General features: G+C 38.0%; 1 protein-coding gene across 5 annotated transcripts in view; it reads right to left on the minus strand.

Moving 5' to 3' along the window:
• Positions 1 to 26138, minus strand: part of DENND5B (DENN domain containing 5B) — a 186329-nt gene that overhangs the window by 64143 nt on the left and 96048 nt on the right. For all 5 annotated transcript variants that reach the window (XR_006782314.2, XM_087855756.1, XM_087855755.1 and 2 more), the window contains one exon: positions 4985 to 5172. Coding sequence is in view for 4 of the 5 variants with exons in the window: in XM_087855756.1 (XP_087711882.1) it covers positions 4985 to 5172 (188 nt within the window). In the remaining variant the exon portion in view is untranslated. The remainder of the gene's footprint in view (positions 1 to 4984; positions 5173 to 26138) is intronic.

Raw genomic sequence — 26138 nt, forward strand, 5'->3', positions numbered from 1 at the left:
TGCTAAATTTTAGCAGCTGTAGTTCCCCCAAATGGGATGAAATTGGCAAAGAACAATCCAATTCACAGAATATCCATAAATTTTCACTTTACCCAAAATTAGCTTCAACCTCTTAGCAAAACCATTTCAGAAGTTATTAGACAAACAGCAGGAGGCAGAAAGTGGTAGAGGCAAGTGCTTAGACAATTACAAATGATTACTCCTTGAATAATTAAGAGTTGATTCAGGAGATATTTTTGAGTTGAAAAAAAGAAGAAATAGAAATCAGTGGAAAAAAATTTTTTGAGTTTGCTTACATTATAGATTTTGAGTTTATATTGAATAAAAAGACTTTTAAATGTTTTCCAAGTGTTTATGGACAATTCAAGGGGCCAAGTACATGCACTAAATTCTTATTGTCCCTCACGTACGTGATTATAGTAGACTCCAAAACCGTATTTAACTTTTAGTGTTCATACCCTCTTAATCAGAACAAGGCTGTCAGTGTAATGGAAGACTGTGCTCATGGACTGTGGAAGGGTGGGAGGCCAAAGGTATAGCCCATCACATAAAACTGTCCTGCCTACATGAGTGGCTGGACACAGGGCACAGGGTGGAAGTTAACCAACAGAATAGGACGTTTCGCTTTGAGTTTGCCCCTCTCTCCCACAACCCTGCCACCCAGGTCAGCAAGAAGACAATTCACATTGCCCTTTGATCCTGTGTGGCAACGTAAGGTGAAAAAAGGAGAGCAAATAGTTGGGCTTTTATTTTTCTCTTTTGATCCCTGCTCTTTATGTCAAGTGCTAATGCACAAAAGTACAAATTTCTATATTTAGCTCAATCAAAACTCAAGACTTCCCCCTATCTAAAAACAGAGAATCAAAAATTCCTCTCAAGCCTGAAGTAATCTCTGAATCCAACTCTTTAATTTTACAGATGAAGAAACTGAGGCCCAAAAAGTTAGGCAACTTCCTGACACCTGTTCCAGATAAACATCCTCAAACAGCCTAGTGGCTTAAAAGATTTTTTTCCTCATCTCCAACATCAGTAATTTCCTCTAAAATAAGAGATGAAGTCAAACCTTGCTGAAGACAGTATTGCTGCCTACAGCTTTCTTTAAATCCACATCTTTATATACCTATCTCTAGTCTCTAGAAAGCAGGATGTGTTGAAAGGCTTAGGGGGAGAAAGTAGGTCACTATAATTCAAATGGATGATTCAGTAACTTTAAAAATGGAAGAAAAAAATTTACTCACTTGCTAATCTAAATGTTAGCCAACCAACTCCCACCACACATTTTGCACTGTCTCCTCCATTAATGCCTTCCTGCTATCCTTTTCTATCCTTCTTCTATGAAAAGAGAAAATGCTTCATCTGGGAAATTTTAGAGCTCGCTATGCTCATACAGTCACTGCTGAGCTGAAAGGGTAGGGCAAGGTGGACATTCCCGCACTACTGGCCTGTCTTCCTGTTCCCGTGATTCTCTCATACCCTCCCTATGACTGCTTAGATGCGCCCAAGTTGGGGATCTGATTACCACAAAGTGAAAACAGAATTAACTTGTGTTATGAAGACTTAATGAAGAAAAACCAAAAAGCCTTTTTTCTAAAACGAAGAAGAACTCCATACGACAGGGTATTCGGATAAGTCATTTTTTAAATTTTAATACCATTAAACTAAAAATTATTATCAGAAGAGCTCAAGAAATTTTATATACACAATAAAAAATACACCTAACTCTCAGTTTTACATTGTTTTAGGACTAAGTATTTCTATATCTTAGCTGATCAATGCTGCTCACACATTTACGGTAAGTTATCACTTCTAGCTAAAAATGAAAAACATGGGGCGCCTGGGTGGTTCAGTGGGTTAAGCGTCTGCCTTCGGCTCAGGTCATGATCCTCGGATCCTCGGATTGAGCCCCACGTTGGGCTCCCTGCTCAGCAGGAAGCCTGCTTCTCCCTTTGCCTCTGCTTCCTCCACTGCTTATGGTCTCCCCCTCTCTTTCTCTGTCAAATATATAAATAAAATCTTGAAAAAAAAAAAAAGAAAAACATTCCCTCAAAAGAAAGGCAACAAAGACTTGACGTTTAATCATTTCTTCTGCCATGAAGCTTTCCTATGTCTCTACCCTAAAGGCATTCGGATTTCCTCTGCATATATGCTTAGCTCATTCATTCCTCTTATTTTTTTAACCTGTTTTTAATATTTGTAAATGACTTATTTTGGAAAGCAGACATTATATCATTTATCTTAATGTCCTAAAGAATCCTACACTGGCAGTGTATGAGACAACTGTCTGGTGAATGAATGAATAAGGCTCAAGGAGGTAGCCATTTTGTGGTACCCCAAAAATGTACACAGGAGGAAGAGGTATCCAGGAATGTGAGGCCAGGGCAGCTCTCTCCATGCTCAGTAAGGGATATATTCTCAATGGCTGAAGTTAAACTGGCAAAGGGTAAGCCAGAGGAGAATACTTAATATATTCCCATAGAAAAAATAAACAATAAAATATTCTTATAGTTTATATATTCTATGTAATATAGAATATAAGAATAAAATATTCTTATAGAATCTCAGGGTAAGATACAACAAAAAGAAAGTGGAAAAGCAATTCTAATTTAGTTTTTTGATTTTTTGCCCACCATTTACTGTAAAGATGAGCAAGAATGGGAGAAAGTGAGGTACCATTCTCTGCAATTCACCTTCAATACTATATTCTTCTACCATCACTCTCCCCACCCCAGCCCCCAAAAAACAATATAACAAAGTGGCCACCTGTGCCTATCATTTTAGAACTACGGGGAAAGTCAGTGGGTGGTTAATTATAAGTCTATGTACTTACATTAGTTAGCTAACAACTAAAATCATACCTTCTTAAAATAATCATTTTGTAAACTTATCATTTTCATAACTATTCTAAGAAACCCTGTCACTGTTTTTTTTCCCCTGTCACTATTTTTAGCTATTATTTTATTTTACAGTTTTCAGGGAAAGGAGGGAGGAGGTGAATATTATGAGTGAATATATTTAAATCACTTTTTTAAATGGCTATTTTTATACTTACTTCTCCAAAATTATGAGAAGTAGATTATTTCATCTCATTGTAAAAGGCTACCAGCACAAAGTGACCTGTGTGAATTCTCAAGATAAATAAACTTCAAAATTCTGAACGCTCTTGCAGCTATGTCTGTGATTTTCTAATTTTTTACTCATTAAATCAACACTCTTTCATAACTGGACATGCCCGTCTATTCAGAGAGTAGAATAACAGGAAATAACCTGGGTCAGCTGTGAAAATAGCAGTGCTTCTGTATAGAAAATATATGTTAGTACATCGTTATTTTAGAGGAAAATGCTAAGAGCTGACCCAGGTTATTTCCTGTTATTCTACTCTCTGAATAGACGGGCATGGACATTTATGAAAGAGTGTTGATTTAATGAGTAAAAAATTAGAAAATCACAGACATTGCTGCAAGAGCATTCAGAATTTTGAAGTTTGTTTATCTTTAGAGCCAGAGAATACATGCAGATATGGAGAGAAAAAGACTTCCCCACTACAAAAATATCCAGGTGGCATTTAAAAACTCTCAACAATTATAACTCATACAAAAACAGAAAGATAATATTTATACACCTAAACATATTGTCTTATAAAATATCATTTGATTAATATACAAATAGACCAGATACTCAACAGGAAACTAAAACATGTCACTATTTAAGTTCTTTTTTTTTTTTCTTTTAAAGATTTTATTTAAGTTCTTAAACTTCAATTGCATTTAAAATAGATTTGGCTATTCTTTTTCCTTGAAAATTTAAAGGATTTTTTCTTTGAACCAACAAGATACTTAGATTAATCTAGTTAGATTAATCTAATAAAAGAGAAAACAAGAGAGTTCAGGTAATAGAGAAAAGAGATATAATGGGGAGGCAAAAGCAGAGAACATGCATAAGCTCAAAAAGAGCAAGACAGCTTACATACATATCTTATATGATCTGAATCAAGCTATTTTCCCCTGAACAAAAATGTTAATTTTGGTAGGGAAACATTCATTGGAATGAAGTAAGCAATGGATGATTACAGGAATCATTACCGGGTACAATGGCTGTGGCTTAGTGTGTTATTTTAAATTCACTTATTAAAACAAGAACCTCTATGGGAAATAAGAACAAATAAAAGGAAAGCACAGCATGAAAGATTTTATTAAGAAAGGTGCTAATTAAATAGCTAATAATATAAAGTAGTTAACTACTTAATGTTTTGTAATAGGCCATGGCACCCTCATCAATATTTCATTTCAAAGGTTTTACATTCCAATTCTGAGTACCATTAATGACAGCCAAAAAAACAGATTCAAAATGCTTCAAGAATTCCTATTTTTTTCTTAAACAACATCTGAAAACACAACACAGAAAGAATAGTAACCTTAAGGTGGTCTAAAAGCTAAGGGTTAGAATTTTTATCTCAAACACCAGTCAAGTTGGCATTTAGAAAAAGTTGGTAACTAGCTTTAGGTCTGAAAACAGAATATCAAAGTATTTGATATTTCTATTATCCATAGACTGCTGAGAGATGTAACTTTTCATTTGATGGAAGTCAAGAAACAAACTCATCTCAATTAATACAATGACTTTAAAGATTTTAATGATGGGAAAACCTGGGCTATATTGTTTAAAAGCAGAATTTATAACATGAATGGGGGAAGAAGAAATTAAATGTTATTAGAATAATAAAGCAACTAGACCATCTACTGTTGTTCATCTTCACAAATTTATAGCTGTGAAAATTTGCCACTGTCCTGTTTGAACCATGCTAGTCATGGTAACCCTCAGAAGTCAGGATCTGTGCTCCACAGCTCAGGCTCCACCCTAGTCCTACTTGGGAGATTCAGGACGGTCAGAGACACAGTTTGGACAAAGATAATGCTGTCTAATAATAAAGTGGCCTTGACCTAAATCAACAAACAGCAAATGCTTTATCACTCATTATAAGTTTTACCTCTTGAGGAAGTTCTAGTTTAGAACGGTCAGTTCCTTCTTTTGACTGAAGGCCCATCAGATAAGGGACAGGAGCATCAAGAAAATGTAGCAGAGAAGCAGGGAGGATGGGCACATAAACATGCTGCCACTGAAATGGGAACAAAAGTGTGGTGATGCCTTCCGCCACAGTCATCAAGCGCTGATAATCTGTACAGAACAAGGAAAAAAGGAGGAGAAGAATCCAAATAAAAACATAATCACTGCATTAAGCTTGAAAATACTAATTTCCAGAAAAAAATGTTGTTGTAATAAATGTTTCTTTATGATCATGCAGAAAATAGGTCAGTTCTATCCCAGTATCATAATTAAAGAGTTCAATGGTTTCACCTGAATGGTACTAAGGGAGGTATGAGTAGGTGGGAAACATTATCTTATTCTTGCTTCTGAAATCACCCGTATTTAAGTTTACATTCCCTTAAAATGTGGAGGAAACAAGAACTAATAAAATTGCTCTTGGCATGTCTCCCATTGAAAATGTACAAGGATATTGCTACTGATCACTTTTTGTATACATGGATATCAATCTAATCCCCAATTCAGAGGCTCTTTTTTTTCTTGTATATTATGATCATGGTTATGGCCTATGGTTATCCTGATTATATTTATTTTAGCCTTCATTTTGTAGGTATATGAAATCAAACAGATATATGCATTCATAATCATACTTCTATATTTAACCCCCAACTGCATAACTATCAAATCTAGAAACAAAGGGAAAGTTACCTGAAAACTAAAGGTTGATTTTTGCTTTTGTTTTCTTCACATGAATTAATCAAAACTACAAACTGCTTACAATATTAAAGTGTCCTCCCCATTTTATTGCGATATAATTGACATACAACATTATATTAGTTTTAGGAGTATGATATAATGATTTGATATATGTATATATTGCAAAATGATTACCTCAGTAAGTTTTGTTAACATCCATTACTTCACACAGTCACAAATAAAGTGCCCTCTTAAACCACTCTGCCATGGGGGTGCTTTATACATCCATTGTCTATAATCCTCATTTAAACCTTTGGAGGCAGATGTGTTTAGAATTCACTTTTTTTTTTTAAAAGGTAATATTGTGGGGCACCTGGATGGCTCATTCGGTAAAGCAAGCATCTGCCTTCAACTCAGGTCGTGATCCTGGAGTCACGGGATCAAGTCCTGAGCTCTGAGTAGCGCTCCCTGCTCAGCAGGGAGTCTGCTTCTCTCTCTCCTTCTGCTCCTCCCCCCTCTCATGCTCTCTTTCTCACTCAGTCTCTCAAATAAATAAAAAAAAAAAGGTAATATTCTGCATATACCATATACATGAAATATCTAGAAATATCTGTAATATTTCTGCAGCGAACTTTATGAGTGCCCCAATAGAACAGATAAAGAATTTAAATAGGGTCATCTGGTTCAGGTCTGCTTTTTCAATAAATCAGTTACAAAAAGAATCTTTGATTTTCTGAAATTTTTTGGATTTGAGAATTGAAGAGAAAGGATATTATGGACTTGTAATTTTGCTCTCACAGAATTCACTCTGCACAAAAACAGTAAAATCTGGAGGAGTAACATTTTGTGGCAGTCTTTTAGAAAAGGTTTAAAGAAAATGATCAGATGCTATTTGGTTCACATCAACCCAAAGAACACCTGACCAAGCATAAACAGGATGTTTTCTGCTTAAAAATCTTTCTTGTGTTGTTTTATAATTTGTTTACAACTACTTTAATAGTCTACAGTGGGATTTTGGTAATGAGTCATCAGCTATCCATAACCAAGTACACTTCGAAGTTTCCTTATGTGATTCACTATTAAGACTTAAATTTTATGGGGTGCCTGGCCCGCTCAGTTGGTAGAGCAGGTGACTCTTGATCTTGGGGTTGTAGATTTGAGCCCACGTTAGGTATAGAGATTACTTAAAAAAAAATTCTTAAAAAAAAAAAAAAGATTTAAGTTTTAGGTGAAAACCTGTTTATAGGAATACTTTTAAAACACAAACACCAGGTGGCCCCTAGGGGCAGGGGTCAGACATATGAACAAACAGCTGACCCAATCACCTCAGGTGGGGACATGGACACACATCAACACACAAACACACATACACACCAGCTGGGGCCCAGAGAAGCTGGGTGGAGACTGCTGGTACTCTGTGGAGACAGGGTGGTCAAAGGAGATCAGATGATCAGCTACCTAGCACTTTGCTAGTCAAGACGCAGATGTTTGAGCTATGGGAGATGGGGGTCTTTCATCACAGGGGTAGGGGTGGGCAGCTGACTTGAAACCCCTGAAATCTACTGAATGTCCCTACTAACTGTAGCTCTCAACTGTAACAGGACTCCATAATGGCACATGCCCTGTGGGCTTTTTTTCTCTACTGTGGGCTCAGTAAGGACAGAGTGGTACCCATTTTATCTTGTTTTGCCTATAAAGCACAGGGCCTAGTTTATAGCAGTGCTGATCAAAATTTACTGACCCACCCCCCAATTTATTTTTGAGAGAGAGAGAGGGAGCACGCACAAGCATATGTGCAGGGGAAGGGGCAGAAGGAGATGGAGAGAGAATCTCAAGCAGACTCCCTGCTGAGCATGAAGCTTGACGTGGGGCTCGAACTCATGACCCTGAGATCATGACCTAAGCCAAAATCAAGAGTTGGACGCTTAACCGACTGAGTCACCTAAGTGCTGTTACTGACCAAATTTAATGATGCTATTGAATGTTGTAATTTTCCCCTCTTATTGTAATAAGTCCTAACAAAACACAAAAAAAGAAGGGGTAGGAAGGCCTGCAGATAAACTATGAAAAGGCCAAATTCAGGGAAATGTCTTTAAGATTCTCTTTTGTTGGCCACCCATTTCAACCAAGGGTTGGAGTCTTATTTATTTTTCTAACTTTGGCACCTTATCTCAGATCTGACATACAATAGATGTTCAAAAAATATTTTTTAAAAGATTTTATTTATTTGAGAGAGAGAGGACGAGCAGGGGTGAGGGGCAAAGGGAGAGGGGAAGCAGGCTCCTCGCTGGGTGCAGAGCCGGAGCGTAACAGTGGGGCCCGATCCCAGGACCCTGAGATCGTGACCTGAGCTGAAGGCAGATGCTTAACTGAATGAGCCACTCAGGCAACCCTCTACAAATATTGTAACAAATAAATGAATTAGTTCAGTAAGACTACATAATTTTGCTGGATAACCACAATTTAAATAGATAATTGATTAGATTTTGTCCACAAGAGACTAAAGAACTAATTTTTCAGTAGGAGAAAATGGTAACTACTCAGACAAGAAACTGCACTCAAAAATCACATTTCTTGGATATTCATATATTCAGTTAATTATCTGCATGCCCACTTATAAAGAAAATTCAAATATTCATTTACTAAGCCATGGATACTGTCCGTTACACAGAGAATTTTTAGAAGTGACTCATTCTAACTATGTTTAAGTAGACTGTGTAGGGATCAGAACTACTGTTTAGAAATAATCAGATTTAAACATTTTTTTCCTGCTTTATATTAAAAATGTAAAGATTTTAATAGTGAAATATAATGCAGGGTTTCCAAGGCCCTTCAGAGCAGAAAAAGGACTCTCAGGAAGCCTCCACAATTTTTTGGAAGTGACTAGAGAATAAAGCACATTGTTGCTCTACCAGGAAGATGTATTCCACATGTCACTCCTGAGGTTTGAGGAAAACAGAGCTCATTTAAAAATTAAGAGAAAGGGGGGAAAAAAAAGAAGAAAAAGAAAAATTAAAAGAAAGAAAAAATTAACTTCACAGTCATCTTATTTACAAATTTTACAATCTGACTGTATTCAAAATGTACAGTATGTACTATGTAGATGGGCTATTAGAAAAATAACTTGATTGTTCTGGTGTTTATCTGCTAACTTTCAAAAACTGCTATTAGTTGGGGTGCCTGCCTGGCTTAGTCAGAAGGGCATGCGACTCTTCATCTTGGGATAGTGAGCTTGAGACCCACATTGGGTGTAGAGATTACTTAATAACAACTTTTAAAAAATAAAATAAATAAAAATTGCTTTAGTTTTACTGCGGGTTTCTACAGAGTTTTATTGTCGTGAAAAGTTATAAAAATAAACTATTATCAGGGGTTTTTTTGGTATTGTTGAAGATTAGTTTTCTAAGACAATCACTTACTTTAAAAAAGTCAATGTTTCTAATTTAACTAGTTTCTTTAGGGAAAAAAAAAGCAATAACACTAAAATCTAGGTTTTAAAAAAGAATTACAGTTTTTGCACAACATTAAATGGGAGAAAATACTACTTAAATGTCCGTAAGTAATTTAATGTAGGGGCATATTCTTCTTCCAATCCCTTACCCATTTCCGACTTATGAATACCTTACATAAGAATAACGTTTCTTTCTTTCTTTCTTTTTTTTTTTTAAGATTCTTTCTCTTTCTTCCTTTGACAGAGATGGCCAGCCAGCAAGAGAGGGAACACAAGCAGGGGGAGTGGGAGAGGAAGAAGCAGGCTCCCAGTGGACGAGCCCGATGCGGAACTCGAACCCGGAACGCCGGGATCACGCCCTGAGCCGAAGGCAGACGCCTAACGACTGCGCTACCCAGGCACCCCAAGAATAATGTTTCTTTTTTTAAAGATTTTACCTATTTGAGAGAAAGAGAGAGAGAGAGCACTGGCACACAAGCAGGGGGAGGGGCAGAGGGAGAGGGAGAAGCAGGCTCCCCACTGAGCAGGGAGCCTGATAGGGGGTGGGGGGTGAGGGGGGTGGTGCTGAGATCATGACCTGAGCCAAAGGCAGCCGCTTAATCCACGGAGCCACCAGGCACCCCTAAGAATAATTTTTTTTTTTTTAAAGGATTTTATTTATTTTGTTGAGAGAGAACGAGTCAGGGGCAGAGAGGGAGGGAGAAGCTGACTCCTCGCCGAGCAGGGAGCCTGATGTGGGACTTGATCCCAGGACCCTGAGATCATGACCTGAGCCAAAGGCAGATGCTTATGACTGAGCCACGCAGGCACCCCAAGAATAATGTTTTTAAGGGGTGCCTGGGTGGCTCCATCGGTTAAGTGTCCCATTCTTGGTTAGATCTCATGGGTCCTGGACTTCTCGCTCAGCAGGTAGTTTGCTTGAAAGATTCTCTCCCTTTGCCCGTCGTCGCAACTCCCCTTCCCCGCTTGCATGTGTGTACAAGCATGCACTCTCTCTAAAAATAAACAAATCTTAAAAAAAAAAAAAAAGAATAATTCTTTTAAGGAAAGGGAGGAATGAGAAGATCCACTTGGTTAAGAACTAGTAATCATTTATTCTATCAGTGCTCTTCAGTCAAACACCCCAGGAACACATCTGTATGTGAACAAGTTGGGTTTACTACTCCTTATGGAGAGGGAGCGCACACATCTTGGGGATCTGTGCAATGTCTTCATAAGAGGGTTTAGAGACAGAGATTTGGCCTGGGACTGGATAATTTTAGGGAGGGTATAAGAAAGTAGAGACTTGCTTTGGATTAGATACTGTCACAAATCAAGGCAATTCTATGACAGGGTGCCTCAATAAACCTGATCTATAGGGAAGGCAGATTAAGGTGGGGCTAGGACTGTATCTGGTGAGGAAGTGAAGCAGCAGTTACAATTCAGCGAGAGAAGAGGATGTCTGGTATTTTGTGAGGTGCACAGTGATCTTGCTTGAAGTGGAGGTTCCTGTTAGACTATTTATATTCTATAGAACAACATGGCTCAGTTGTGAGCATCAGATCAGAAGGATGCAATAACAGTGAGCCCTAGCTTGAGAACTAGATTGGTTCCTAGATGTCGGGGCCACTTTAGTATTTTTTTTTCTCAATTGTAAGCCAGACACAGTTGAAAGGCTCAAGACTATAAGCAGTCTGATCCTGTGCCAGTTACATATTTATTGCCTCTCAGGTCCAAATTCACTCAGCACATGGTCTATGATAATGGACTAAACTAAGCATTCTGTTTTGCGGTGAGCACTAAGCTTTACCAGTAGAAGGCGATGCAGAGACACCGCAGGAGGAAGGAGCCTCTCTTCTTGTTTCCAGTGTACACCTGCAGCATTTTGTTTGTTCTCGCTCCTGGTGCATGGTTGATCAGTGGTGTGGTTATATGAAGACATCTGGTGGGTACACTTCCCCAGCCATGTGCCTCACTGATTGGACCGGTGGTCACCTTCCCACGGTCCCCCTAACATGGATATTGTACACTCAGATCTCACACCCACAGTGGTGTCCTGACAATTTCTGTGTGCCCACTCACCAGCCACAGCTCACTTGAACCTCAGAGGTTTGTCTCCCCTTGCCCAGCGACTAAGGATCAGCTCTGGACCAGGCAACTCACTGAATTTCTCCACCATCCAATGGGCTGCAACCGCATTTTCTTCAGTGATATGAACCTCAGCCTTGGGAAACCGGCCACCCTTCCAAGTTTGTCCTTCCTTGGGTACCTGTTAGAGTTTTCTTCATGTCTTTATAGTTACTTTCTGTTATAGCTTAATAATTCTTATTACATTCCTCTGTCTGAATTACAGATGTGGTTTAATCTGTTTCCTGACTGGACCTAGGCTGAAATATCCAGGGTTTTAAGCAGTCAAATCAAATCTCTAGAACCGTGGCTACATTTTCTTTTTTAAGATTTTATTTATTTATTTGACACAGAGAGAGAGAGAGAGCACAAGCAGGCAAAGGGGCAGGCAGAGGGAGAGGGAGAAGCAGGCTCCTCACTTAGCAGAAAGACAGATATGGGGCTTGATCCCAGGACCCGAGCTGAAGGCAGAGATGTTTAACCAACTGAGTCACCCAGGCGCCCCAGCTTGGCTACTTTTTTTAACTGCTGGTGGGGAAAAATGTTGAATCTCAGAGAAAACAAATTCTTCAAGTAATGGCAAGTAGCACCTTGGGCTATTTTCTTGCTTTGATTATGGGAAACTTGCACATGGAGAGTGAAAATAAATTATACACTTTCCCCTCTTATACTCTATATTGAAAGACTGATATACATGGTTTGTATTTCCTTCAGCACAATTCTCCCACTTGCTTGGGTATTCTATGTCTATTCTTTCCAGTTCTGTGTTCTCTTCAAGACTGGTTGAAATGCTACATCCTTTTTTATAATGCAATTATTTAGCAGAAACAAGAACATCCTTTTTAACTGAATCAAGAAATAAAAGAGCTTTCTTAAGTATGTTTTAAAAAATTTAATTTTAGGAAAATCATTTGTTTGATACTCAAAGTGATGAATGTGTAAAAGACAATATTTTCATATTTAAGATATGCCTCAGCATGGCATATGAGGCTCTTCTTGACTTGGTCCTTTCCTGCCTCATTTCTTACCACCACCCCGTATACAGTCAAATCATCTGCCTGTAATTCATTCACTAAATCTAACATGTATTCACAGGTTTCTGTACTTTTGTATACACTTTTTCTCTGTCTAGAAGGTCCCTTCCCCTTTCAGAGCTTGGCTAAGTTCCACTTTTTCCTTACTATACCATCATCTGCCAGAGAGCAATGACGGTATGTTTAATCTCAGAATTTCCAGTACATGGGGGGCGCCTGGGTGGCTCAGTCGTTGAGCATCTGCCTTCAGCTCAGGTCATGATCCCAGAGTCTGGGATTGAGCCCCGCATTGGGCTCCCTGCTCAGCAGGAAGCCTGCTTCTCCCACTCCCACTCCCCCGGCTTGTGTTCCCGCTCTCGTGGTCTCTCTCTGTCAAATAAATAAATAAAATCTTAAAAAAAAAAAATTTCCAGTACTTGGTATAGTGAGTGGTCAATAAATGTGTATTAAGAAATTAATACGTTAATATCTAAGGCATGTAAAGTAAAACTATTTAGACACTAAAAAAATTATGATTTACCACATTATACAGAATATACTGTCAAAAATTTGCCTAGCAGTCGCTTATATGCAGACCCTGTGACGGCCCTGCCTCCACCATTTCAGACCCTGTCTAACCAGCATCATTGTGAGAACCAGGTCAGCCCCGCCAGGACAGCTTATGGGTCTGCAGCTACACCTGCGGTAGGGAGCACAGGACTGGTAGTGGTACAAGGCAGCTCCAGTGTTGGCTGGTGGCTCAGTGTTTGAGGAGGAGGACATGTCTAATGGCATTTGCATACTGCAAAGTGTTGCCAATGGAGGCATGAGGCTGGTGGTGGCCAGCACACCTTTGATTAACATCGTAATATGGCTAGAAGATTACATACCCACAATCCTGGGTGCTGTGACTGGTCACCCCCTGATGCTGGCTTTGAAGCCTCCAGTGCAAGCATAATTCAGCTCATCTCTCTGGCTCCAGAAATTCATCTCAGATATTGCCAACAATGCCCTATAGTACTTCAAAATGAAGGGCACAGCCTCTGGAAGCTCCCGAAGCAAGAGCTAGGATAACAAGTTTTCTAACGATAGAGAACTTGACCCTTGACATCAGCAAGTATGGCACTGATGTGAAGAAGCTGCACTACACCTCACTTGAGCCAACCTAAATGTACTTGTTTGTCCCCTTGCCCCCACAGTGACTGTTTTCATAATAAACTACTATAATAGCAACAAAAATTGCCTAAAGCTCACAAAGACATTACAAAACACAGAATACAAATCCAAATCAACGTAAAAAAAAATTCAACCTCAAAAATTCAATGGGTGAAAAATGAGCCACATTTTGCTTATCATGTTCACAAAGATTTAAAAAGAAAATCACAGCAAAGGTGTGGAGAAAAAAGTAGTTTTGTAAGTTGTTAGAGCTTTCTACTTGGCAGTATCTATCAAAAACTTAAAAATATACAGATCATTTGACCCAGCAATTCCGATTCTAGGAATTCATCATCTTAAGTATACAAAAACATAAGTACATAATGTTTTATGTATAAAGTGTCATTTATAACAGTAAACTATTTGTAATATCCCAAATATCTAGCAAAAGGGATCTGATTATAACAGTTACAGCTAGTTATATAATGGGATATACTGGAGCGATTAAAAGCGCATCTATATGATTAACATAGAAAACCAAAGTGTCTTTGGCAGCAACTAGGTATTAAGAACTTGTAAAATTCCACTTCTGGGTATATGTCCAAAAGAACAGAAAGAAGAAACTTAAAAAGACATTTGCACATCAATGTTTTTAATAGCATTATTCACAGTGGCTAAGAGGTGAAAACAACTCAAGAGTCCATCAGTAGATAAACAAAATGTGGTATATATACACACACTGAATATTATTCAACCTTAAAAAGGGAGGAAATTCTGACACATGCTGCAACATGGATGAACCATGTTGGTTCACTGAGTTCACTTATGTCGAGTGAAATAAGCTAGTCACAAAAAGTCAGATATTGTGTAATTCTACTTATTTGAGATATCTAAAGTAGTCAATCATAGAAACAGAAAGTAGAATGGTAGTTGCCAGGGCCTGGAAGGGGGGAACATGGGGAAGTGTCCAACAGGTATAGAGTTTCAGTGTTACAAGATAAAAAATTCTAGAGACTGACTGCATAATAACAATGTGAATATACTTAATCCTACTGAACTGTTCACTATGAAATAATTAGGATGGTGAATGGTACGTATTTCTTTTTATAAAAGATTTATTTTAGAGAGAGAAAGAGTGAGTGAGCGTGGGGGGGTCAGGGCAGAGGGAGGGAGAGAGAGAATCTCAAGCAGATGCCCCCACTGAGCACAGAGCCCAACTTGGGGCTCGATCTCAGGACCCTATCATGACCTGAGCTGAAATTAAAAGTCAGATGCTAAACCAACTAAACCCCGGTATGTACTTCTTTAAACACACTTTTTTAAACACTTCCAAAATCAGGGGTGCCTGGGTAGCTCAGTCAGTTAAACATTCTGACTCTTGACTTTGGCTCAGGTCATGATCTCAGGGTCCTGTGATCAAGCCACGTGGGGTTCCATACTCAGTGGGGAGTTTGCTTGAGATCCTCTCACTCCCTCTGCCCCTCCCTCCCATGCAAACTTTCTCTCCCTCTCAAATAAATAAATCTTTAACAACTTGTTAAACCTAAGCTATATGAAAATAATTTGTGGTCAAAAGAATCCACAAAATGGATAATTTATGAGAATAATTTTAATATAACTTTAAAAGGATGTTTTATTTGATGTTAGATGACTTTTAAAAAATATACATGTGTTTCAAAGTGAAACAGGGTTTGCAAAATAGGTAATGAACCAAGTACTTGTTGAGAATTGCTTTTTATTAAATTCTTTTTTTTAAGATTTTATTTATTTGAGAGAGAGAGAGAGAGAGAGAGAGAATGCATGAGCAGTGGGGAGGGTGGGGGAGAGAGAGAAGCAGACTTCCCACTGAGCAGGTAACCAGATGTCGAGCTTGATTCCAGGACCCTGAGATCATGACCTGAGCCAAAGGCAGACACTTAACTGACAGAGCCACTCAGGCACCCCTAAAAATTCTTATTTGATTCACAATTTTAGGGGTAAAAAGTACATTAATGACAAGTTAGCCATGACAATCTGTAGAGCCTCCAAAAATCATTGGCAATGGACTGACATCAGGCATTTTTAAAGCAAATTATTTAAAATGAAAATATGTCTCTTTATATCTATTCATTCATAAGAATATAATTTTCTAATACCCATGACTACCTGTGAAAAGTAGTATCTCTTATTGTTCCAACAGACGTTAAGATAAAAATAAAGTATCTATGTATATAACTATGTACTTAAATTGTTTAAAGTAGATTAAATATAATGGGTAACTGTTGGCAAAAGAGAAAACAGACATGGATTATTTTCCTATTTTATATTATTAATAGTTAAATTATGCCTAACAGTTGTTATATTCTGTAAGAGTTGACACCATCAATCTGTTCATTTTAATTTTAGTTCATTGATCTTTTTCAAATACGTCTATTAATGGCAGTATGCTGGACTAGAGCTCCTAATATAAACTAAAAATGCTAAATAAAATAATTTTAAAACACCAAATTCGTGAATATATGGATTTGCAAAAAGTAAAGGAAGAAGTCATTAGAAGCCAGGAAAAAAATGGGAACAAGAGTCCAGTGTGGTAAAGCTGAAGTGTCTTTGAGACAACTGATCCAAGACGGCCTAGAGCTTGTTTTATTTCTGTGCATGTTGGGGAACAAAGGCCAAGAAGGGCTGGGATTCAGACAGTAGATCCTCTTGCATAAAGCTAGGGCCTAAAACGGTAGAAACCTCAGGGAAAAGGGATCGAGAAAGGAAAAACAAAACAAGAATAAAAAAGAAACACTGTACTGACAGGAAAGTGTCTGTCCTGGCCCTAGCTCTGGGAGGGAGGGGGGAAAAAGCACCTTAGAATTCCTATCTACTGGCTAGCTTTTGGGTAAGTTTAGGGCCCAAACTCATGCAATCTGTATGGTCCAAAGAAACACAAAGGTGAGAATTTTGCTGGAGGGGTTGGGGGTGGAGGGATGGGGTAACTGGGTGATGTAATGTAAGACTGACGAATCAATGAACTCTACCTCTGAAACTAATAATACACTATATGTTAATTAATTGAATTTAAATTTTAAAAAAAGAAAAAAATGAAGTAGATCTATGTTAGGCAAAAAATAAAGTAGACCTGTGTTGCCAGTGAACTCAATTGCTTTTGTTAAAGAAAATATAAATCATTCCTGGTGGAAGAAACCCTCAATCTTTAACCCATCAGATACTGAATTTATCTGATAAATAATATAAAATACGTATGTTTAATATGTTTGAGGAAATTAAGGAAGAATTAAGGAGTAAAACTGTTTTAGGGTCACTGAAAGTAAAATGTCAAAAGAAGGATTAACTACAGATTAAACACAGGTAAAAAAGGAATTAATAAACTGGGAAAGAGATACAGAGAAATCACCCAGAATGCAACAAAAAGACAAAGAGACACAAAGAGAGGTTGAGAGATATGGAAGATGGAGTGAAACAGATTAACAGGTTTAATTAAAGTGTCAGGAAGAAAAATAGAAAAAAGATGGATGGAAATAATATTTATAGAAAGATGGTTGAAAATTTTCCAAAAACTACTGAAACACATTAACCCTAGATTTCACAATGAATCACAAGCAAAATAAAGAAACCCTCATCTAGATAAATTACAATCAAAATATAGGTCACGAAAGGCAAAAAGAAAATCTCATATACAGCCAAAGTGAAAAGACAGATTTCCGGCCAAGGAATGACAAGTCGAGTGACTGTGATAGATTACTTCTTAACAGCTACACTGGAAACCAGAAGATGGTAGAATCTTGATCTCAAAGTGCTAAGTGAAGGAAAAAACCACTTTTAATCTAGCGTTTAATATCCAATAAAATCATCTTTCAAAAACACAGGTAAAATGAAAACAGCTTCAGATGAACAAAATCTCATCAAAAATGCCACCTCATTTGGAGAATGTCTAAGGATATATTTTAGGAAGAAGACTGATCCCAGAAGAACTATCTAAGATACAAAATGGAATGTAATTTTTAATGGCAATTGTGGTATTAAAAAGAAAACCACAGGGGCGCCGGGGTGGCTCAGTTGGTTAAGCATCTGCCTTTGGCTCAGGTCATGATCCCAAAGTCCTGGGATCGAGTCCTGCATCAGGCTCCCTACTCAGCAGGGAGTCTGCTTCTCCCTCTCTCTCTGTCCCTACCACCCCCCCACTCGTGCTCTCTCTCCCTCTAGTACAAATAAATAATAACATCTTTTAAAAAATTAAAAAAAGAGAAAGAAAACCACAGATCTAAAATTGAGTTACTTATACTAGGCCATGTCACCAACTCCAGGGCTTAGTACCTAATCCAACTACAGTTTCAACCTCCCCCAGAAATGCAGTTTTAACTGGTCAGTCTGGAATTTCCTGGTCAGCAGTGGTGAGGCAATCTACCTAATAAGACCCTTTTGTCCCCATAGGAAGGTGACCTCACCCAATATAATCCTTTTTTCTGTTTATGACTTCCTTGTCTTGCCTTTAAAAACCTTTCCCTTTCTACAGACCTTTGGAGAACCCCTGTACTTACTAGATGGGATACTGCCCAATTCATGATTAATAAAGCCAATTACATCTTTATAATTTACTTGGTTGAATTTCTGTTATTTAACAGTGGGTAAAGTTAAACAAAACCAAGTACATAAAGTAAAAATGTCTTATATGAAGGATTATCAAAATCCTGAACAACTATATCAAGCAAGCTATGATGCAGGTGACTGGAATTAAAGTATTTTATAGTATAAGTATTTTAAAGATTCTGACTGACATAAGACTAAGTGTTTATGTTAAAATTCCAAAATTTACCATTAAGAAAGGGAAACAGAGTTTATAACTTCTACATTAATTAAATGGAAAAACTGCAATGAGAAAAAAAGCCATTTCGGTTATTAAAAAAAAAAAAAGCCAAAAAAGGAGGAGAAAAGCAAGACAAATGGTCAAAGTAAATAAAAAGTTAAAAATTTTTAGAATTAAATGATGAAAACACCAGATACTAAGACTTGTGGGATGTAGCCAACACAAGACTCAAATGCTTAATGACTTCAAAGACTCAAATGTTAATATTTGGGGAGAGGGGTTAAAGAAAGATTTAAAATAGTAAATCCAAAGGAAATAGGAGAAAGAAGAGAACAATAACAACAGTAGAAATTAAATAGAAAAAAGATAAAATAAAGAACACTAACAAAGGTAAAAGTTCTTTAAAAAGAGTAATATAATGAACACACTTCAGGTAAACATAAGCAGGGAGAAAAGAGAGAAGGTACAAATAAACAGTATTTGGAATAAAAAAGGGAGACAAAACTACAGATGGGCAGAGAGTAAGAAAAAAAGGGAATACTAAGACCTTATGCAAATAAGCTGAAAGCTTTAGAAATTTGTTCCTAGAGAAAATATAAATGAACAAAAATTGATTCAAGAAAAAAAATTAAATAAATTGATTCAAGAAAAAATAGAGGAGCTTCTGGGTTGGCAGACACACTGAGGTGTTGTGCCTGAAGAGCAATATGGAAGCTCCGTGCCCCACCCACCCCCAAAACATGTCCTACAAATCTCTTCCATTTGTCTGTTCCTGAGCTGTAGGCTTTACAATAAACCAGTGACCGTAAGGAAAAAGCTTTCCAGAGCTCTGTGAGCTCTGTGAGCTGTTCTAGCTGAGTCTGAGTGGTGGGTTATGTAAACTCCTGAATTTGGAGTTGGCTAGGCAGAAATGAAGGTTGCCTGGACACCCCATTTGTAGCTAGTATCTGAAATAAGGACAGTCTTGTGGGACCAAACCTCTGAACTCATGGAATCTGGCGTTAACTCCAGGTAGCTAGTATCAGAATTGAATTGAATTGTAGCGTAATCAGTTGGTGTCGGAACAAAATGATGTTAGAAAAGAAAGAAACTCTTGTTTAGTGTCATGAAACACCTATCATTTGGTATCAAAAAATGTGGGATTTGCTAGAATGGCCCAGATTTACAGTTATATGTGGTTTGGGAAGACAAAGGATAGAAGTGTGGGGGATGAGGAAACTTTGATTCCTGGGTGTCCACATGGTCACCAAGGGTATCGAACGGCAGCTGAGGTAAGTTACTGATCGTAAAAATTACCAATGGAACTTATAGATGAATCCAACTCCTGGGGAACTGGTTCATGGGATGCCTGAGGAAATGCAAACCAGTAAGAAAAAAATGAAATACACAATTCCTTCGTGATTGTTATCTGTAATAACAAAAATAAGAGAGTGCTGGGTCACACCTGACACTACACCAAGCTGAGCTTCTGCCAAGTAGCCTCAAGACTGTGCCAAAAGGGAAAAATTATGTGAGGACAACAAAGAGCACTTCTAAGACCTCTGGTCACTCAAGTCTATATTGTGGGGCAGAGCAAAACCAAGAAGCTACTGAAACCAGGGGGCATAGTGTGAAAGAGCTATCTCATTTTGTAGATCAGTATCAACTTCTTGAAGAACCCTTTCTAAAATGGACCGCGAGAGTAATTCAGGAATGGTATCTTTGTTTTGAAATGCCGCAGAGTAGAAGAGCGTGTTTGGCTTGACTCGCAGCTAACTATGAGACGATCACAAGTGGCTCTCCATGATCCACACACATAGCAGGTTATTCCTGAGGGAAAAGATAGTCTGGGGGACTGGATAAAAGTCATTATAAAGTCTGTTTACCCTGAAGAACGGGGACTGCCCAACTCCCCTCTATAATTACCAAGTGAACACTCCAGATGAAGCTGTTAATATGCTTCATATGCAAGCCACGTAGGATTGGCTTTATAATAACTGGGATATTCACCCACTGAATATGCCCACTACCCAGGTCATGGTAAATGCTGGGGGCCCCTTCTGCATAGGCACCTCATGTAACCTTAATTGCCATAAAATTGGTCAGAGAAGCCTTATCAAATTTGCTATCTCAGCTGCTCCTCGTGAATCTTACAGATGCTAATAAAAACATTAAATTAACAAGAATGTGTGGAAAGGCAGGGCGAGAGTCAAGGGACTTTTCCCAGCAGGGTGGAAATCTTTTAAGTTATTAAGAAATAGGGTGAATAAAGCAAATATTGATAGGAGTGAAACAAAGAGGAAAAGGAAAAGGAGTGTTAAGCGACTCATTCCAGTAGGGTATAAATCTTTCAATGGTTATTGAAAAATGGGATGAATAAAAGACATTGATGGGGTTGAAATAACAGCACACTCTAAGGCTAGACAGACCAAAGGAACCCCTTGTTGGTACTCCTACATTAAAAGACGCCAAACAAGTTGGGTCTTTTTACCCATTTGGAGAAATTTAAAATGTGGGAAAGGCAAAGATTATAATGAGAAACCAGACCCGGAATCATCTAGGGCAACAGTCGGGCAAAATAATCAAGATAAAGATTGACTGGGACGCCTGGGTGGCTCAGTCAGTTGAGCGGCTGAATCTCAGTTGTGGCTCAGGTCATGATCTCGGGGTGTCCTGGGATCAAGCCCCATGGGGCTCCGTGCTCAGATGGGGAGTCTGCTTGTGGGTTCTCTCTGACTCTTCCTCTGCCCCTCCCCCTACTTGCATGCAAGTGCTCACTCTATCACTTAAATAAACAAATAAATCTTAAAAAAAAATTTAAAGATTGACAGAAGGGCAAAGGTCTCTTGGCTCACCCCCTTGTGGAGATCCAAAACCTAATGCACAAGAGTGGGGAAAATGGTCAGTGGGTGAAGAGAAGTTTCTGAGACTCCTTCACACAGGAGCCTTAAGTACTGTGGTACCAAGACCCTTCAGTGAAGTCTTCATGTCAACTACAATGAGACTGATAGAACATAAAAAAGTTTCGATACTGAAAGCAATAAAGTGGAAGTTTGTGTAAAAATTACAATGTTTAAATAGGCTTTACGTCAAACTACATATTTAATGAAATCCCTATCAAAACACCACCAGCATTTTTCACAGAGCTAGAACAATCGTAAAATTTTTATGGAACTACAAAAGACTCCAAACAGCCAAAGCAATTCTGAAAAAGAAAAACAAAACTAGAGGCATCACGATTCCAGATTTCAAGCTATATGACAAAGCTATAGCCATCAAGACAGTATGGTACCAGCACAAAAACAGACACACGGATCAATGGAACAGAACAGAGAACCCAGAAATGAGCCCACAACTAAATGGTCAACTAATCTTTGATAAAGCAGGAAAGAATATCCAATGGAAAAAAGACAGTCTTTTCAACAAATGGTGCTGGGAAAATTGGACAGTAACACGCAAAAGAATGAAATTGACCACTTTCTTACACCACACACAAAAATAAATTCAAAATGGATGAAAGACCTAAATGTGAGACAGGGAATCATTAAAATCCTAGAGGAGAACACAGGCAGCAACCTCTGTGACATCAGCCACAACAACTTCTTACCAGACATGCCTCTAAAGGCAACGGAAACCAGCAAAAATGAACTATTGGGACTTAATCAAGATAAAAAGGTTCTGTACAGCAAAGGAAACAGGTAGCCTATGCAATGGGAGAAGATATTTGCAAATGACTTACCTGATAAAGGGTTAGTATCCCAAATCTATAAAGGACTTATCAAACTCAACAACCCAAAAACAAATAATCCAGTTAAGAAATGGGCAGAAGACGTGACTAGACACTTTTCCAAGTAAGACATCCAGATGGCTAACAGACGCATGAAAAGATGCTCAACATCACTCATCATCAGAGAAACACAAATTGAAACCACAATGAGATACCACCTCACACCAGTCAGAATGGCTAAAATTAACAATACAAGAAACAACAGGTGTTGGTGAGGATGCGGAGAAAGGGGAACCCTCTTGCACTGTTGGTGGGAATGCAAACTGGTGCAGCCACTGTGGAAAACAGTGTGAAGGTTCCTCAAAAAGTTAAAAATAAAACTATCCTACAACCCAGCAATTGCACTACTAGGTATTTACCCAAAGGATACAAAAATACAGATCTGAAGGGGTACATACACCATCGTGTTTACAGCAGCATTATCAACAATAGCCAAACTATGGAAAGAGCCCAAATGTCCATCAACTGATGAATGGATAAAAATGATGTGAGATATATATATATATATATATATATATATATATATATATATAATTCAGGTGCAAACTGTTTATACAAGATCTTGTTACAAGGAAAATGCAAGGAGGAGATATACAACTAAGAGCCTCTTTTCCCACAGGACCAACTCTGGAATGTGTAAGGAGCTGCCAGATTCTTTCATCACTTGTAGCATCCTGAAATCTATCTGTACTGTAGCTGAACTTCAGCTGGAACCTAAGTGTGAGGAATAGTAGCTGAGGGTAAAGGAAAGAATAAACGAGTTATGTAGTAACGGAAATCCAATGTACATTAACATCTCGAAAGAGGCTTAGAGCAAGAGATAATATTGTCTCTTAGCTCAATTATACCAGATGCCTTGAAAGGGGAAACCAGATATTGCTTAGACCACTACTGCTTTTGGAACCTTACAAGAGCAAATGGAAGTCTGCAAACCTGAGTGACCTCAGCCTAGGAAACACTTTCATACAATAAGGATGATGGACTGAACTGTTAATGACTGAATGGGATTAGTAAGGACTAGTAATATGCCAGCATCTTTCAACTATCAGGATTCTTTTGCTATATGGGATCCATGGTTAAATACCAGGGGGTAGCCTGTGGTATAATAAAACATATTTGCCCTTTGTTCATAGTTGATGATGATGATGATGGTGATGATGAAGGAGGAAGAGGAGGAGGAGATAAGGAAGAAGGAGGGGGGGCTGGAGGGGAAGGAGAAATAAAAAACCTAAATAACCTATTAATGAGATTGATCTGGTACCTTACATCGTCCCAACAAGACCAAACAGTTTACAGACAAGTTCTCTCAAACAGTCATGGAACAAATACAACTTTAAATAAAGTCATCTCAATCTTCCAGAAACAAACAGAACATTTTCCAACTCAATCTATAAAGCTAGAAGAGCCTTAATACCAAAACCAGACAAGATAGTACAAGAAATGAACATTATAAGCCAAATCATTAAAAAACATAGATGCAAAAATTCTAATAAAACTATTAGTCAACTAAATCAAGCTACATTTAAAAATTAATAATACGGGGCACCTAGGTGGCTCAGTCGTTAAGCATCTGCCTTTAGCTCAGGTCATGATCCCAGCGCTCTGGGATCAAGCCCCACATTGGGCTCCCCGCTTAGCAGGAAGCCTGCTTCTCCCTCTCCCACTCCCCCTGCTTGTGTTACCTCTCTCACTGCCTCTCTCTCTCTGTCAAATAAATAAATAAATAAAATCTTTAAAAAAAATTAATAATACATTATAACCAAGAAAGGTTTATCTCAGGAATACAAGGACGGATTTTTCACCCTACGAAGTGATCAAAAGGAGAAAAACATGATCATCTTACTTGATGCAGAAAAAGCATCCAATAAAATACAACATGAATTCATGATATTTAAAAACTTGAACAAACTAGGAATAAAGGGAACTTCTTTAACCTAGTACAAGGTAGTCACCAAAAACACTACAGCAAATATTACACTTTATAGTGAAACATTAAGTGGTGTTTTTAGGGGTGCTTGGGTGGCTCGGTTGGTAAAGTGTCCAACTCTCGGTTTCAGCTCAGGTCATAATCTCAGGGTTGTGAGATTGAGGCCCCCTACCTCGTGCTCTGTGCTGGGTGTGCAGCCTGCTCGAGATTCTTTCTCCCTTTTCCTCTGCCCCTCCCTCCCCCCATGCACACTCTCTCAATAAATAAAATCTAAATAAATACATAAATAAATAAATGTGTTCTTTTTAAAATCAGACAAGGATGCCTGCTACTATCAATTTTATTCTATACTGTACTGGAGAGCCTAGTGTAGTAAGGCAAGACGAAGAAATACAGGTGAGAAATATTGAAATGGAAGAAACGAAACTGTCATTATTTGCAATTATCTACTATTGTAAAACTTTACTGAGAGACATTAAACAAGACCCTTAGAAATGGAGAGATATAGCATTTTCATGGAAAAGGAAACTCAATATTTTAAGTATGTCGTTGTCCTCAAATTAGATTCAATGCAATTCCAATAAAAAGAAGGTAGTGAGTATTATCTGTAACACAGCATTATCTACGTTACAAAGTTCTAATGATGGTAGGGTTTCAAAGGATTAATGATTTTAAAGGCTCTCTTTCAGCTAAATGCTAAAATAAGTGCTTACTATTTTGTATTGTAATGTACATACAGACACAGCGAAAAATGTATACTGAATAAATTAGTCTATTTCTTGGGGAAAAAATAAGATAGTGAGGGAACCATCCTGCCAGATGTCAAGACTTACTTTAAGGCTATAGTAATTTAGTTCAGGGACAGAGAGATTGGCAGAATAAACTGAAATACACCAGAAATATACCCTCACATACAGGAACTGATATATGACAGAAGTGGCACTCCTGCTCAGAGGAAGGAAGAATAGGTCTATTTAGTACCTAGGATAACTAGTTATAGATACTTCTAAAATATTAAATTTGATTTCTTCCTTACAACAAGCAAAAATCAATAAAAAAAAATCAGTTTCTTACAGACTAAGGCCTTAAATGCTAAATATAACTTTAAAACATTTAGAAAAAGTGTAGTCTATTTTGATGATCTCAGAATAGAGAATTTCTGAAACAGAAAGTTAAGTTATAAGTTAAAAGACTGATAAATTCAAATTCATGAATATTAAGAGTATCTTAATTCATCAAAGACCCCTAAAAGAAAATTAAGAGCCACAAACTAGAAGAAGATATGTGCTACACATGTAATTGACAAAGGATTAACTTCTTGAATATATAACAAAACATCAATAAGAAAAAGTCTTTTTTTTTTTTTAAAGATTTTATTTATTTATTTGACAGAGAGAGAGAGAAAGAGAGAGAGAGAGAGCGCACAAGTAGGGGGAACAGCAGGCGGAGGGAGAAGGAGAAGCAGGCTCACCGAGCAAGGAGCCTGATGTGGGGCTCGATCCCAGGACTCTGGGATCATGATCTGAGCCAAAGGCAGACGCCCAACAACTGAGCCACCAAGATGCCCCCCAAGAAAAAGTCTTAATATTAAAATTCTATTTATCACAAAATAAAGCTAATATAAAGACACTGGCCAAGGTTAGTCAAATTCTACTGCTTTTAGGATTATAGGTCGTGGGAACCCACTTTTGCCATCAAAATACCAAGTTTGCTTTTATGATTTAAAAACCCTATAACCGTGTTCAGTTGAGCACAACTAGCAATTTGTGATTAGGAGGCTTCCAACTTTTTCAAGAAAACTTTAAGTGGCTTCTACTCTTTGACAAGGTTAATTCATGCACAACTTAGAAGAGGCAGGGGAAGAAAGGAGGGGAGAGGGGCACTGTGAAGGCACACAGGCTGGCACAGCAGTCCAGGGTGAGCTGTGGGCAACTGCTTATCTCCACTGTGAAGAGCCAAAGAAGGTAAGCAAGGCCCCAAAATGTTCCTGAGACTTTAATTATTGGCATAAAAAATTAGACACTCATGTTTAATTTCCTCTATCTTTTATTCTGCTACTATTCCTTTGAAAAGAGGATCATACTCCAAACTTCCCCTGTCCTGTTCCAGGTATTTCCAGGGTGCAGAAGAAAGTGATCTTTTCTGACCTGGGGTCCTGGAAAAGAGCCTCTACTTCCTGCGTGCATTCTCTA

The sequence above is a fragment of the Ursus americanus genome, chromosome 25 (assembly GCF_024610735.1).
Source record: "Ursus americanus isolate L20-20 chromosome 25, mUrsAme1.1.p, whole genome shotgun sequence".
Classification (NCBI taxonomy): Eukaryota; Metazoa; Chordata; class Mammalia; order Carnivora; family Ursidae; genus Ursus; species Ursus americanus.